Source organism: Dendrobates tinctorius, unplaced genomic scaffold (genome assembly GCF_039654945.1).
Source record: "Dendrobates tinctorius isolate UK_male_01 unplaced genomic scaffold, ASM3965494v1 ptg000107l, whole genome shotgun sequence".
Classification (NCBI taxonomy): domain Eukaryota; kingdom Metazoa; phylum Chordata; class Amphibia; order Anura; family Dendrobatidae; genus Dendrobates; species Dendrobates tinctorius.
Genome location: NW_027361775.1, coordinates 30,876,223 through 30,891,973, shown reverse-complemented (window position 1 = coordinate 30,891,973; position 15,751 = coordinate 30,876,223). Strand labels below are relative to the sequence as shown.

Genomic DNA, 15,751 nt, shown 5'->3' with positions numbered 1-15,751 from the left:
TAACTCCACATGTGTTAATTCATAGTTTTTGATGCCTTCAGAGTGAATCTACAATTTTCATAGTCATGAAAATAAAGAAAACTCTTTGAATGAGAAGGTGTGCCCAAACTTCTGGTCTGTACTGTATGTATTATATATCTTGTCCAGTGTGTGTGTGTGTGTGTGTGTGTGTGTGTGTGTGTGTGTGTGTGTGTGTGTGTGTGTGTGTGTGTGTGTGTGTGTGTGTATATATATATATATATATATATATATATATATATATATATATATATATATATATATATATATTATATATATACACACACACACACATCTCAAATTGGCCCCCACAATCCCCAGACCGCAACATTATTGAGCATTTATGGTCGATTTTAGAGATTCAAGTTAGACGTCGATTTCCGCCGCCATCGTCGCTCAAAGAACTGGAGGGTGTTTTAACTGAAGAATGGGCTACAATTTTTGCAGTATTATATTGTATGTGAATCTGGTTGTTTATTAACAAATGAAAAATAGAAAGAAAAACTTACTTTATTTTTTGTGTCAAAACATTTAACATGGCTTTATTGGAATATTTATGCATATTGCATATTTGCACATACAAAAATTTATCCAACTGTAAACTATAACTAAGCAAACTAAATGTGATTATATTTTCCAACAAAAATAAAACAAAAATTAACAGTTCAGTTTTTATGTAAAATTATAAAGTCACACTCTTTGCAATTGTCACAGGTATAATTGACATGTCTCTTGCATAAATATTTTTCACATCTGTAATATATCACATTTGATTTGTGATTGCTTGATGATGGACAGAAGTCGCATCGTTTCCGTTTTAGACTGGTTGCGTTGCTGGTGGCATCCGTGGGTATTGTAGCAGTGCTGGTGGAAGCTGTTCGTTCACTTTCTTTATCTTGCTGTTGGATCCTGAGGACAATGGCTGCAGCTCCATCAACTCTGGGTGTTACCTTCTGTTCTGCAATATATGGGCTAACCAGTGATTTTCCCAACTCCTCTATAAAAGGTCTTCTCTTATATAAATTTTTGATCCAATTTGGGTCTATTTCCTTCCATATGAAATGTTGAGAACTGAATTGAACTATTTTACATGAACAGCAGGGTAAAAATAGTTGGCACATAACTATACTGAAAGGTAATCCATCAGCAGTATAGTAATGAGAAAATGTATGTACAGTGCCTACAAGTAGTATTCAACCCCCTGCAGATTTAGCAGGTTTGATAAGATGCAAATAAGTTAGAGCCTTCAAACTTCAAACAAGAGCAGGATTTATTAACAGATGCATAAATCTTAAAAAAACAAAAAATTATGTGGCTCGGTTAAATTTTAATACATTTTAAACATAAAAGTGTGGGTCAATTATTCAACCCCTAGGTTTAATATTTTGTGGAATAACCCTTGTTTGCAATTACAGCTAATAATCGTCTTTTATAAGACCTGATTAGGCCGGCACAGGTCTCTGGAGATATCTTGGCCCACTCCTCCATGCAGATCTTCTCCAAGTTATCTAGGTTCTTTGGGTGTCTCATGTGGACTTTAATCTTGAGCTCCTTCCACAAGTTTTCAATTGGGTTAAGGTCAGGAGACAGACTAGGCCACTGCAACACCTTGATTTTTTTCCCTCTCGAACCAGGCCTTGGTTTTCTTGGCTGTGTGCTTTGGGTAGTTGTCTTGTTTGAAGATGAAATGACGACCCATCTTAAGATTCTTGATGGAGGAGCGGAGGTTCTTGGCCAAAATCTCCAGGTAGGCCGTGCTATCCATCTTCCCATGGATGCGGACCAGATGGCCAGGCCCCTTGGCTGAGAAACAGTCCCACAGCATGATGCTGCCACCACCATGCTTGACTGTAGGGATGGTATTCTTGGGGTCGTATGCAGTGCCATCCAGTCTCCAAACGTCACGTGTGTGGTTGGCACCAAAGATCTCGATCTTGGTCTCATCAGACCAGAGAACCTTGAACCAGTCTGTCTCAGAGTCCTCCAAGTGAGCAAACTGTAGACGAGCCTTGACATGACGCTTTGAAAGTAAAGGTACCTTACGGGCTCGTCTGGAACGGAGACCATTGCGGTGGAGTACGTTACTTATGGTATTGACTGAAACCAATGTCCCCACTGCCATGAGATCTTCCCGGAGCTCCTTCTTTGTTGTCCTTGGGTTAGCCTTGACTCTTCGGACAAGCCTGGCCTCGGCACGGGAGGAAACTTTCAAAGGCTGTCCAGGCCGTGGAAGGCTAACAGTAGTTCCATAAGCCTTCCACTTCCGGATGATGCTCCCAACAGTGGAGACAGGTAGGCCCAACTTCTTGGAAAGGGTTTTGTACCCCTTGCCAGCCTTGTGACCCTCCACGATCTTGTCTCTGATGGCCTTGGAATGCTCCTTTGTCTTTCCCATGTTGACCATGTATGAGTGCTGTTCACAAGTTTGGGGAGGGTCTTAAATAGTCAGAAAAGGCTGGAAAAAGAGATAATTAATCCAAACATGTGAAGCTCATTGTTCTTTGTGCCTGAAATACTTCCTAATACTTTAGGGGAACCAAACAGAATTCTGGTGGTTTGAGGGGTTGAATAATAAATGACCCTCTGAATAAACTTTTCACAATTTAAAAAAAAATTAAACAAAGAAATAACATTCTTTTTTGCTGCAGTGCATTTCACACTTCCAGGCTGATCTACAGTCCAAATGTCACAATGCCAAGTTAATTCCGAATGTGTAAACCTGCTAAATCTGCAGGGGGTTGAATACTACTTGTAGGCACTGTATGTATGTATGTATGTATGTATGTATGTATGTATGTATGTATGTATGTATGTATGTGTAACTCTGCATGGACCAAAGGACCTAAATAAATTGATAAATAGTAGTAGATGTAATATATAGTCCAAAATGAGATTATAGCTCCTTTATTTTACTCATAAAATAGCTGGAGATAACTATAAAAGGCTATCGGTACTTTTTGACTGAACAGTACAAGTGTATAAAAAATTGTGGAGCAAAAAGTAAACAAATAAAAAAAAAGTCAATCAACCACAAGTTTCAGAACCGCATCTTGAATATTTTAAAAAATATTAACGTTCAAAATCAGTCGTTTTTGACCGAACATAACAGCGTTAAGGTAGCTCTTATTGTTAGTGTTGGGGGACACTCGGCTGCGATATTGAGGCACACACGAACCCTTTCACTTGAAACAGTCCAATGGAGTTTATTGTGTCATCATAAACCGCACCGTAAGCCATGTTATACTTCACAGGCTTACACATAGTCCATAACATTACATAGTACATGGCTTTAATACGCTGTCACTAATCACGCTGGACCGCTTGGTCAAGTTACCGTGGTCGACCGCATGCCATACAGTTCATTGATGTCCATAGAATATCATAGGCACCAACAGTTATATCCCCATGTCCGGGTTTACCTCACAGGAGCTCCTGCTCCAGATGCCGACTCTTTGGTAGTCCTCTCTCTCAGGGAAGCTGCCAAACTTGGATCACCGTCCCCGGACAACGCCTTGCTCACCAGGCCACCTGACAGTCCAGATCCACAGACGGACAGTAGCTCCCCCAATGCAGTGCCGTCACTGACTCTGCAAACACATGTGGCCTGTCTGTGTGCTATTCAGGACGTCCGTCCCCACTTTGCAACCGTTCAACACACAGGCCTCACCGGGTGCTATTCAGGGATCCGACCTTCCTCCCAGGGTCTCCCAACACACCGGCCACCAGGTCCAAGGTCTCAGCGGGTGCCATTCAGGACGTCTGTCCCCTCCTGAAACTGTCCAACACTCACGCCTCACCAGGTCCAAGGTCGCAGCACGTGCTCGAGGGATCCGATCCTCCTCCCAGGATCTCCCCATACTGACCCTCTTCCAGGACCTTGCACCCTGAACCATTCAGGTACACACTCTCTCTCCATGTGACCAGACCTAAGGAACATTATATGGTACCTAACCACACTCAGAGGTGAGGTATGGATCACATGGTCACTACAGGTCCTATTACACACACAGCCGCACACATGCAGGCTTTACTTTGGACGTTCAGACACGCCCCTGGGTGGGTTTGTAGGTGACTGGTCCAACCCATCTCATCAAGTCACCTGGAATCTTCCCTAATACACAGTAACAAACCCTCAGCAGTACCTCTGCTAATCAATACACGCTCCAGCTTCCATCACAGGACCACCCATCCTTGTGATACATATCGGCCATTCACAACCCTGCCGCTCATCATTTCCCCATCACAATAAAGGAAACACCTGCATGCATGTCCTGGGAAGGCCATACAGCGCCCCCTAGCTGTCACAGGGGTCACTGCATCACACACATATATATTACATACATATACACACTGCACAGATGAAATCCTCGTCTTTTGCTGTTGTATCCAGCTGCAAGATGGATCTTAGCGTGGAGAGCTTCATTATTAGTCTCTATTTGCAATTGAAATTGGCTGTTGCCTTTGCTGTGGCTCGTGAAGAAGAAAGTAGAGAAAGATGGAGCAGACATCATCGTCGCTATTGGCAACACTCCATTGTTGAAGTCAGAGAGCCGTGGAGTCTACCACTTGTTGTACACAGAGCTGCGTAAAAACCTGCAAAAGTATTTCAACTACACAAGGATGTCCTAACAGGGCTTTGATGACACAGCCACGACCTCTTTCGAACACTGAAGGACCGCCAATGCCGTTTGATGTGGTTGGGGATGAGGGGTTCCAAATGTGTGCCAACCTCATAAAACCGTACTCAAGTCGGGACTTGAATCACACCAAAAGGATTTACAACTACCGACTGACAAGGGCACGAAGAACTGTGGGTGTGCCTTTGGATTGCTGGTATCTAAATGGCGCATTTTGGGTACAGCCATCAATCTAAAAATTGAGACAATTGAAGAGGTTGTGAAAGCGTGTGTTATGCACAATTACATCCTAGCAAAAGAGCGACCCAACATAGAACTTGAGGAACCTGTTAATACCACATTGTAGGATTACCAAGATCACCCTCTGAGGACTACAGTGGAAGATGCCCAAATGAGGGATAAAATTGCTGCCTACTTTGTTTTGCACATTGGATATGTGGCATGGCAAGATGAAATAGTTTAAGCTGATAAATAGACGTACCTGTAATGTTATGTACCTGTACTGTTTGTGGACTTTAATACTAACCCCTTGACTGTATCACCCGTTAATACTTCACTTAACAATACACACGTTTAAATAAAGAGAAAAAACAGGGAGACAGGTATTATGAAAAAACAATTTGAAATTTAACAAATTTAAAAAAAAAAAAAAAAAAAAAAAAAAAGAAAGGGCTTTACTTTTAGGATCTGCAGGGGGGAGTAACATTGAGGGCATGGGGGGTGTTGGGCTGTGAAGGTAAACTTGGAGTGGTTAGGGAAGCTATTACATGGCAAGTGGCAGGCAATTGGAGGATTGGGACAGAAACATTGACAGAGTACACATTGGGGGGCAGAGGATACATTAGGAGTGGAATACAAGTTGGAAGGGATTGACTCATTAGATGGGAGAGAACAAAGGGAAGGTGTGGACAGCCTGGAAACCACCATGGTTACTTACCGGTAGCCGGTTTTTCCGGAACCCATGACAGCACCACCTGAGAGGGATCCACCCCGCCAGGACAGGAACCTACTGAGACATAAGGGGCGGCACCTCTCCCCCGCTTCAGTTGGGTTACAGAGCATTGAGAGGACTTCCCGGTTAGTTACATGTTTAATCCAACACCACAACACTCAAAACACCCTACTAATTGTGCACACCCATACAGTGAAAAAGTGGGGGAATGTACGGGTGCTGTCATGGGTTCCGGAAAAACCGGCTACCGGTAAGTAACCATGGTGGTTTTCCCTTCACCCATGACATCACCACCTGAGAGATTTTTGGAGACTTCGAAACACCTTAGGGAGGGACCACCGCTTGCAGCACCCTTCTACCAAAGGTTAAGTCAGCAGAGGAGGATAGATTTAATCTATAGTGCTTAAAGAAGGTGGAAGGTGAGGCGCAGGTAGCGGCCTTACAAATCTGTTCGATTGATACCTCTGCCTTTTCAGCCCAGGAGGTCGCCACGGCTCTGGTGGAATGAGCCTTGATGCCGTCAGGAATCGGGATACCACTAGCTGAATAGGCTACACTAATGGCTTCCCTAATCCATCTAGCAATAGTCCCTTTTGAAACCCCATAGCCTTTCCTGGCACCCTGAAAAGCTACAAATAGGGACTGTGACCTCCTCCACTGGCTAGTGGCAGATATATATTCTATGAGAGCCCTTTTAACATCCAGACTATGGAATTTTTCCTCCCCCAGATTTTTTGGATTTTCGCAAAAGGATGGAAGGACAATTTCCTGACCCCGATGGAAATCTGATACTACCTTGGGAAGATAACTGGGGTCTGTTCTTAATACTACCCTATCCTGAAAGACTTGCGTATAAGGAGGATTTACTGAGAGAGCCTGTAAGTCGCTTATTCTGCGGGCTGATGTGAGGGCTACTAACAGGATTGTTTTTAGGGTCAAGAACTTTAGGGGTAGCTGATGTAATGGCTCATACGGATCTTTTGTAAGGGCTTCTAACACCAGGTTTAAATCCCAGGGGCTATTCTGGGTATTGGAATAGGCTTAGCTCTATGGCAGGATTTAATAAATCTGGCTATCCACCTATCTGATGCCAGTTTGCAATTGTAGAGCGCCCCTAGTGCAGACACCTGAACCTTAAGTGTGTTTACTGCTAACCCCATCTGCAACCCAGATTGTAAGAACTCTAGGATGGCCCTAATCGGGGGTTCTTTTCCTAACGGCTTACCCAAGAACTGTAGGAACTTATCCCATGTTCTGCCGTAGATGTTAGTAGTCACCGGTTTCCTGCTTTTTAGCAGAGTGGCCACCAGCCCAGGGGAGAACCCCCTATCCATTAAAAGCGACCTTTCAAATTCCACGCCGTCAGATGGAATCCTTTGACCTGAGCGTGCAATATTGGACCCTGAGCTAGTAGGTCCGGGATTTCTGGCAGAACCCATGGATCGGAGAGGGACATCTTCCGTAGCAGAGCGAACCAGGGCCTTTTTGGCCAGAATGGAGCTATTAGAATCACCCTGGCTTGATCGTTTCTGATTTTTCTTACCACAGTTGGGATCAGAGCTACTGGGGGGAACGCGTAAGCCAGTCTGAAGTTCCACTGGATGTGCAACGAGTCCACTGCCCATGGATTTTCCCTCGGGTTTAGAGAGCAGAACCTGTTTGCCTGTTGTGCTTGTTTGCAAAGAGTTCTATCACCGGTTCCCCCCAAAGCTGAATTATCTTTTGAAAAATGGACCGGTTTAGCGCCCATTCTCCTTGCCTCAGGGTATTGCGACTCAGGAAATCTGCCTCTATGTTTTCTGCCCCTTTTATGTGTAGGGCTGTCACGGAGTGTAGGTGTTCCTCTGCACTGCTCAGAATGTCTGTTGCTGCTTCCATTAAGGAGTGTGATTTTGTCCCACCTTGGTGGTTGATGTATGCCACTGCTACCTTGTTGTCTGACATGATGCGTACATCTCGACCCTGGAGTAGCGGAATGAAGTGGCTTAGGGCCTTGCCCACTGCCCACAGTTCTCTCAGGTTGGAGGATGCCTTCCTTTCTTGAGGTGTCCAGGAACCCTAACCTATGAGGCCCCTTAGGTGTGCCCCCCACCCCGAGGAGCTTGCATCTGTTAAAATTATATCTTTCGCCTGTCTGTCCCATGGTATTCCTAAGGTCAGATTTGTCTCGTTCAACCACCAGTTGAGAGAGTCTCTGGTTTTTGAGGAAAGCTCCAGCTTCCCTTCCAAACGCCCTCTTAGCGATCTTTGTGCTCTTAGTATCTCCCCCTGGAGTTGCCGGGTGTGAAACTGAGCCCACCTGACCGCCGGAATACAGGATGTTAGGGTACCTAGCAGGGACATTGCTTTTCTTAATGTCATACATGGTTGGTTTCGGCCCGCCAAGGCCAGATTTTGTCTGGGAGCAGACACTCTTGCCTTTCTGAGTCCAGTATAAATCCTAGGAAGGTCTGTTTCTTTAGGGGTTGTAATTTTGATTTTTTGAAATTGACTATCCACCCTAACTCTTGCAAGGTGTTGATCACCTGAGTCAACTGTGCTGTACAGTGGTCCTCTGAACTGCCCACTATAAGAAAATCGTCCAGGTATGGTATTATGACCGTATCGTGAATCCGGAGAAAGGCTGTCACTTCCGCTATGACCTTGGTGAAGACCCTCGGGGCTATGGATATGCCAAACGGAAGAGCCCTGAACTGAAAGTGCCTTAGTGTGCCCTGAATATAAAGCGCTACCCTCAGGTATTTCTGGTAATCTGGATGGATAGGGATGTGATAATACGCATCCTTTAAATCGACTACGGCCATGAAGCAATCTTGATGTAGCAGCTTCACTGCCGTAGTCACTGATTCCATCTTGAAGGTCGGGTTCCTTATTCATAGATTGAGGCATCTGAGATTTATGATTGTACTGAACGACTGATCCGGTTTTTTTATTAGAAAAAGGGGTGAATAAAATCCCTTTCCTTCCTGTAAGCGTGGCACCTCGGACAGTACCCGCTTGTCTATCAGGCTCAGGATTTCTGTTTCTAAGGCCAGTTGTTCTTCGGTCAACTTCCTGATAGGTGTGATGACGACCACGGGTTTTGGCTGACGAATAAAGGGGATTTTCAGACCTTCTTTTAGGATGCTCAGAATCCAGGTATTGGAGATCTTTTCCCAGGCCTGGAAAAAGAGTGCCAATCTCCCTCCTACTGGAATACCGGCGTCATTGTGGTGACTTTTTTGAGGTGGAGGTGCCTCCACCAAACATAAACCCTGATTCTTTCTTTTATCCTCCCATCTTCTCCTGTCAGCGGGAGGACGCCCTCTATTGAATCTCCCCCTCCGAAAGGGCTGTCTCCTCTGATCCATAGGGAATCTGGGGAAGCCTTTTTTCTTATCGCCTGCTTTCTCCAGAATATCGTCCAAGTTCTTGCCGAACAGGAATCGACCATCGCAGGGGAGAGAGCACAATTTGGCCTTGGACTGAAGGTCACCCGGACAGCCCTTAAGCCATAACGCGCGTCTAGCAGCATTTGATAGTGACGCTGCTCTGGCTGTCAATCGCATAGAGTCCGCCGAGGTATCTGCCAAAAAAGCCGCTGCCCCGTGCAAGAGATACATGTCTGATAAGATCTTCTCTCTTGGGACCCTTGACGCCAGCTTCTCTTCTAACTGCTGCAGCCAGATCATGAGGGAGCGTGCCGTGCAGGTGCCCGCTATCGCCGGCTTTAGACCTCCTGCTGTCACTTCCCATGCGTGCCTCAAATATGAGTCCGCTTTTTTGTCCAGCGGGTCTCTAAGAACCCCTGCATCTTCCAAGGGCAGGGCCGACCTTTTGGAAGATCTGGACACCGCTGCATCTATTTTTGGGACTTTGTCCCATACCTCCGTATCCTTGTATTCAAAGGGGTATCGTCTCTTAGAGGCGGATGGAAGGGCCCCCGATTTTTCAGGCTCTTTCCACTCCTTCTCAATAAGCGCCTGGATTTTCGCGTTTACTGGAAAGGTTCGTTTTTTCCTCTCCTGAAGCCCCCCAAACATGACGTCCTCTAGGGTTTTAGCCGCCCTTTCTTCCTGTAGGCCCATTGTGGTTCTAATGGCCTTTAGGAGGGCATCTGTATCTTCTACAGGGAAACATGGCTTACCCCCTGTGTCACTATCTGAGGAGTCTGAGGAGGATGATTTTTCCGCCTGAGATGATACTGACGCGGAATCTGAGGGGGAACTAGGGAAATCCTTCCTGCTTTTTTTCCCTTTTTTCAATAAGGACTTAATTGAGCCTTCCATTTCTGACCTGAGGGCAGATATTAGATTGGCTGCGAAACTAGGCGCTTCCTCCGCCATAGTCCGCTGAATGCACGAAGCACAGAGATCTTTTTGCCAGTCTCTTGCTAGGGGAGATTTACATATAGCACAACCCCTATTATTCTTCTTGCTTCCCGCTTTTCTGGGCCTTTCCTACAGAGTGAAGCATACAATAGAAAACCCCTATTAATATACTGTTAACATTCACGAAGATCACTCACCACCCGTAATCAAGGGTACCGGACTTGGAGGCTGCATCGGAGCACCTGACCCGCGCTCTTTGGACCTTGAGGAGTGCCCCGACCTGCGGCTGGGGCGACTGCTGCTTGAATGGCTTCCATGCTTTCTGCCAGAGGGCTGTGAGGGAGGCAGGGACGCTGAACGTTCCTGCTCGGACTCCATTTTGCACCGCCGATCTACAGCTCTCTTCCTCCTTTTAAATTGCATGCCTCCGCCTGGTGAGCGTCTTCCTCCCCTCCCCCCTGCGACTGCCGGCCCAGCGCTTCAGAAGCCGGCCGGCGTCGCACCCGGCGCCATTACACCGTCGCCTTCTGCTGACGTTAGCCGGCGCACCCAGCATTCCAAGCGCCGCTGACGTCAGCGGCCGGAAGACGCCAGCGTCTCTCCCCTACCACGGGGATCGAGATGCGGCGTGCGCGAGGGGAGGGCGGCGCGGTGGGGGCTTGCCGGAGCCACCGGGATCCCATCCACGCCCGCACGAACCCGGAGCCCCAGGGACCCCGGGGACTGCGCTTCCAGGACCCGACGGCCGGCGCTACAGGTAAGCTACCTGTTCTTCCCGCGCCGGGACGGGCCTGGGTCTTTTATCTTTTTCTTCGCCCATGACAGGCACCGCCACAGTGGGATTCCTTCCAGGACAGGAACCCAACTGAAGCGGGGGAGAGGTGCCGCCCCTTATGTCTCAGTAGGTTCCTGTCCTGGCGGGGCGGATCCCTCTCAGGTGGTGCTGTCATGGGTGAAGGGAAAAAGAGACATTCAGAGGTGAGGGTGGAGGGTGTGGGTAATGTTTCTTTGCTACTTTTCTTTTCCTGGCCTTCGTTTTTCTGGTTCCTCAGCGTTTCTGGGGTGCTGAACTTGGCTGCATGGTGGAAGTTGAAGGCTGGGCTGTCCTCACCCTCTTTTATACCCCCTTTGTTTTAGGAGTGGCTGAAACCAGTTCCTGGACATGTTCAGTCTGAAGTACGCATTCGTATTTAACGCATGCGTACACGTCATTGCGTAACAATGCGTTCCCATAGACAGTAATGTGTTTTGACACACTCAATCCACAATCATCCGCATGCACATGGCTGCGCATAATTGATGCCTCAAAAAAATGCAACATGCTGCGTTCGCCACCCAACGCGAAACAATGCATGCGTACGCATCCACACGCATGCAAACGCATGTCCCAGCGTACAACATGTTAAAGATATGTACGCATGAGGATCTATGCGGATCATACGCTGTGCACAGATACGCTGTGAAACCAGCCTTACCCATTTGTAGCAGAAGCATTCAAAATTAACTTTGCAACATGAATGGTGACAAGAAAAGTGATGTAAACTGCATTTAATCTATTATGATGCACTTTGACAGTTTTATTGATGTTCTAATGCATTATATAACTAATGTCCTGATCCAGTATAATCAGTATGATATGCAAAGTGCTAACCATAATTAAATACAAGGGAACATGATTTAGAATTTTTTTTTTTTGGGTTGCCATTTCAGAATTCTTACTTTTTCGTTTTGCTATTCATCTTGAGTATAAAACCATTCAAAAGGGAACCTGTCACATTGTACATGCAATGTGATCTGTGGCCAGCATTGTATAGAAAATAAGACCTGTCAATCAGTGCCTGGTGCTTGTATACACAAGTTTTACTGCAATTTCTCCCACAAAAAATACATCAATCTGATCAGATCCTCCTGCTCTATAACATCAAGCCTGCAGATCAGATCCCATTTTTTCAACATGACTGGCTCCCTAAGTTACCTCCCTAAGCTACCTCCTAAGTTACAGACTGGATATATGATTCCGGAGTACAGGATGATGGAACTTGAAGAAAAACGGAGACTTGTGTAGACGTGCTACTGAATGAGCCAGTGATAAACCCATCACTGACATTGCACAGCTGTCACTATGCAAGAGGGAGATTCAAGAGGGTGAATTACTGAACCAAGCAAAGCTTTGATGTGGTAAAGTTTGTTAAAGCGTTTTTATATTAAATCTTAGTTTTATAAAGTCTCACTACTGCATAAAATTAACCTCAGACCCCAATAATGCAAAAAAAAAAAAAAAAAAAAAAAAAAAAAAGAAATCAAGATAAATTCTATAATAAATCTCTGAAATTTAAACAATCTCATATATACAGTACCGACTAAAAGTTTGGACACACCTTCTCATTCAAAGAGTTTTCTTTATTTTCATGACTATGAAAATTGTAGATTCACTCTGAAGGCATCAAAACTATGAATTAACACATGTGGAATTATATAATTAACAAAAAAGTGTGAAACTGAAAACCACCACGGTTACTTACCGGTAGCCAGTTTTTCCGGAACCCATGACAGCACACCTGAGAAAGGGATCCGCCCCGCCAGGACAGAAACCTACTGAGATATAAGGGGCGGCACCTCTCCCCCGCTTCAGTTGGTTACAGAGCATGAGGGGACTTCCCGGTTAGTTACATGTTAATCCAACACCACATCACACAAATGCACCCTACTAATCGTGCACACCCTTACGGTGAAAAAGGGGAGGGGAATATACGGGTGCTGTCATGGGTTCCGGAAAACCGGCTACCGGTAAGTAACCATGGTGGTTTTCCCTTCACCCATGACAGCACACCTGAGAAATTTTTGGAGACTTCGAAACACCTTAGGGAGGGACCACCGCTTGTAGCACCCCTCTACCAAAGGTTAAGTCAGCAGAGGAGGATAGATTTAACCTATAGTGCTTAAAGAAGGTTGAAGGTGAGGCCCAGGTAGCGGCCTTACAAATCTGTTCAATCGATACCTCTGCCTTTTCAGCCCAAGAGGTCGCCACGGCTCTGGTGGAATGAGCCTTGATGCTGTCAGGAATCGGAACGCCACTAGCCGAGTAGGCTACACTAATGGCCTCCCTAATCCATCTGGCAATAGTCCCCTTTGAAACCCCACAGCCTTTCCTGGCACCCTGAAAAGCTACGAAAAGGGACTGGGACCTCCTCCACTGGCTAGTGACAGATATATATTCCAGCAGGGCTCTCTTAACGTCCAAATTATGGAATTTTTCCTCCCCTGGGTTCTTTGGATTTTCGCAAGAGGACGGAAGGATAATCTCCTGACTTCGATGGAAATCTGATACTACCTTAGGTAGATAAGCAGGGTCTGTTTTTAATACCACCCTGTCGTGAAAAATGTGTATAGGGTGGATTCACAGAGCCTGCAAGTCGCTTACTCTACGGACCGATGTAAGGGCCACTAAAATGATCGTTTTTAGGGTAAGATATTTTATGGGTAGTTGTTGTAGGGGCTCATATGGTTCTTTTGTAAGGGCCTCTAGTACCAGGTTTAAATCCCACGGGGCTATCCTAGGTATTGGGATAGGTCTAGACCTATGGCAGGATTTAATAAATCTGGCTACCCATCTATTTGCTGCCAAGTTGCAGTTATAGAGCGCACCTAGTGCAGATACCTGAACTTTAAGTGTGTTTACCGCTAACCCCAGCTGCAATCCTGATTGTAAAAATTCCAAGATGGCACTAATCTAGGGGGTTCTTGTTCTAACAGCTTACCTAGGAATTGCAGGAATTTATTCCAAGTTCTGCCGTAGATATTAGTCGTCACCGGCTTCCTACTCATTAGCAGGGTGGCCACCAACCCGGGAGAGAACCCTCTATCCATTAGCAGCAACCTCAAATTCCACGCCGTCAGATGGAATCCCTTGACCCGAGTGTGGAATATTGGACCTTGAGCTAGTTGGTCCGGGATTTCTGGCAGAACCCAGGGGTCCGAGAAGGACATCATTCGTAGCAGAGCGAACCAGGGCCTTTTTGGCCAAAATGGGGCTATAAGGATTACCCTGGCTTGATCGTTCCTGATCTTCATGACTACTGTTGGGATCAGGGCCACTGGGGGGGAGACGACGCATAAGCTAGTCTGAAATCCCACGGGATTTGTAATAAGTAGACTGCCCATGGTTCTTCTCTTGGGTTCTGTGAGCAAAACCTCTCTACTTGCCTGTTTTTGTTGGCAAAGAGGTCTATCACTTGTTTCCCCCAAAGCTGTGTTATTTTTTGAAAAAAGGACCGATTTAGGGCCCATTCTCCTTGCCTCAGAGTATTGCGGCTCAGGAAATCGGCCTCTATTTTCTGCTCCCTTTATATGCAAGGCTATTGGGGAGTGTAGGTGCTGTTCCGCTCTGTAAAAAATGTTGCTCGCTGACTCCATCAGGGAGTGTGATCTTGTACCCCCTTGGTGGTTGATGTACGCCACCGTTACTTTGTTGTCTGACATGATACAGACATTGCGGCCCCTGAGTAGGGGAATAAAGTGATTTAGGGCTTTGTCCACTGCCCACAGTTCTCTCAGGTTGGAAGATGCATCCATCTCTTGAGGCCTCCAGGAACCCTGGGCTACGTGACCCCTTAGGTGTGCCCCCCACCCTGAGTAGTTCGCGTCTGTCAGTATTATATCGGTCGTCAGTCCCATGGCACTCCTGAAGCAAGGTTTGTCCTGTCTAGCCACCAGTTGAGAGAGTCTCTGACCTCTAAGGAAAGCTCCAGTCTTCCTTCTAAACGCCCTCTCAGCGATCTTTGTGCTGATAGAACCTCCCCCTGAAGCTGTCGAGTGTGAAATTGAGCCCACCTGACCGCCGGAATACAGGACGTCAGGGTACCTAATGGCGTTCCTCAATGTCATGTGAGGTTGGTCTCAGGCAGCCAAGGTCACCTTCTCCACCTTTTTGTATCTTGGTATCCGGTAGCAGACAAACTTGCTGCCCTGAATCCAGGATAAATCCTAGAAAGGTCTGTTTTTTTAGGGGCTGTAGTCTCAACTTTTTGAAATTTATCATCCACCCTAGTTCCTGTAGGGTGTCTGTCACCCGGCTCAACTGTGCCGTACAGTGGTCTTCTGAGCTGCCCACTATCAGAAAATCGTCCAAATAGGGTATTATGACAGTGTCGTGAATTTGGAGGAAAGCTGTCATCTCCACTACAACCTTGGTAAAGACCCTTGGGGATATGGATATGCCAAATGGAAGAGACAGGAACTGGAAATGCCTGAGCATGCCCTGGATATAGAGAGCCACGCTCGTATTTTTGATAACCTGAATGGATGGGGATGTGATAGTATGCATCCTTTAAATCGAATACGGCCATAAAACAAACTTGGTGTAGTAGCTTTATGGCTGTAGCTACCGATTCCATCTTGAAGGTCTGATTTTTTATCCACCGATTGAGGCCTCTGAGGTTTATGATTGTACTGAATGACTGATCTGGGTTTTTTATCAGAAAGAGGGGGGGGAAATAGAACCCCGTTCCCTCTTGTATGTTCAGGACTTCGGAAAGGACCTGCTTGTCTACCAGGCTCAGGATTTCAGATTCTAAGGCTAGCTGTTCTTCTATCGCCTTTCTTATATGGGTGATGACAAACGTTGCCTTTGGCTGGGAAATGAAGGGGATCTTCAGGCCTTCTCTTATGATGCATAGGATCCAGGTATTGGAAGAGATCTTTCCCCAGGCCTGAGAAAATAGCGCTTATTTCCCCCCTACCGGAATGCTGGCGTCATTGTGGGGATATTTTTGAAGTGGAGGTGCCTCCACCAAACATAAATCTGGACTCCTTTTTCCTTTTATCTTCCCATCTTC

The 15,751-nt window shown here is 46.2% G+C and overlaps 2 protein-coding genes across 3 annotated transcripts in view; both read right to left on the bottom strand.

The window, feature by feature from the left end:
- DIS3L2 (DIS3 like 3'-5' exoribonuclease 2) overlaps positions 1-15,751 on the bottom strand; it is a 663,234-nt gene that overhangs the window by 202,280 nt on the left and 445,203 nt on the right. The gene's annotated exons all lie outside the window — the stretch shown is intronic.
- LOC141100692 (uncharacterized) lies at positions 333-11,370 on the bottom strand. Its single transcript, XM_073589328.1, has 2 exons — positions 5,894-11,370; positions 333-5,587 (listed from the first exon to the last, which is right to left on the bottom strand). Exon 1 carries the CDS (start codon positions 9,930-9,932, stop codon positions 8,481-8,483), a length of 1,452 nt encoding a protein of 483 aa, XP_073445429.1. The 5' UTR covers positions 9,933-11,370; the 3' UTR covers positions 333-5,587; positions 5,894-8,480.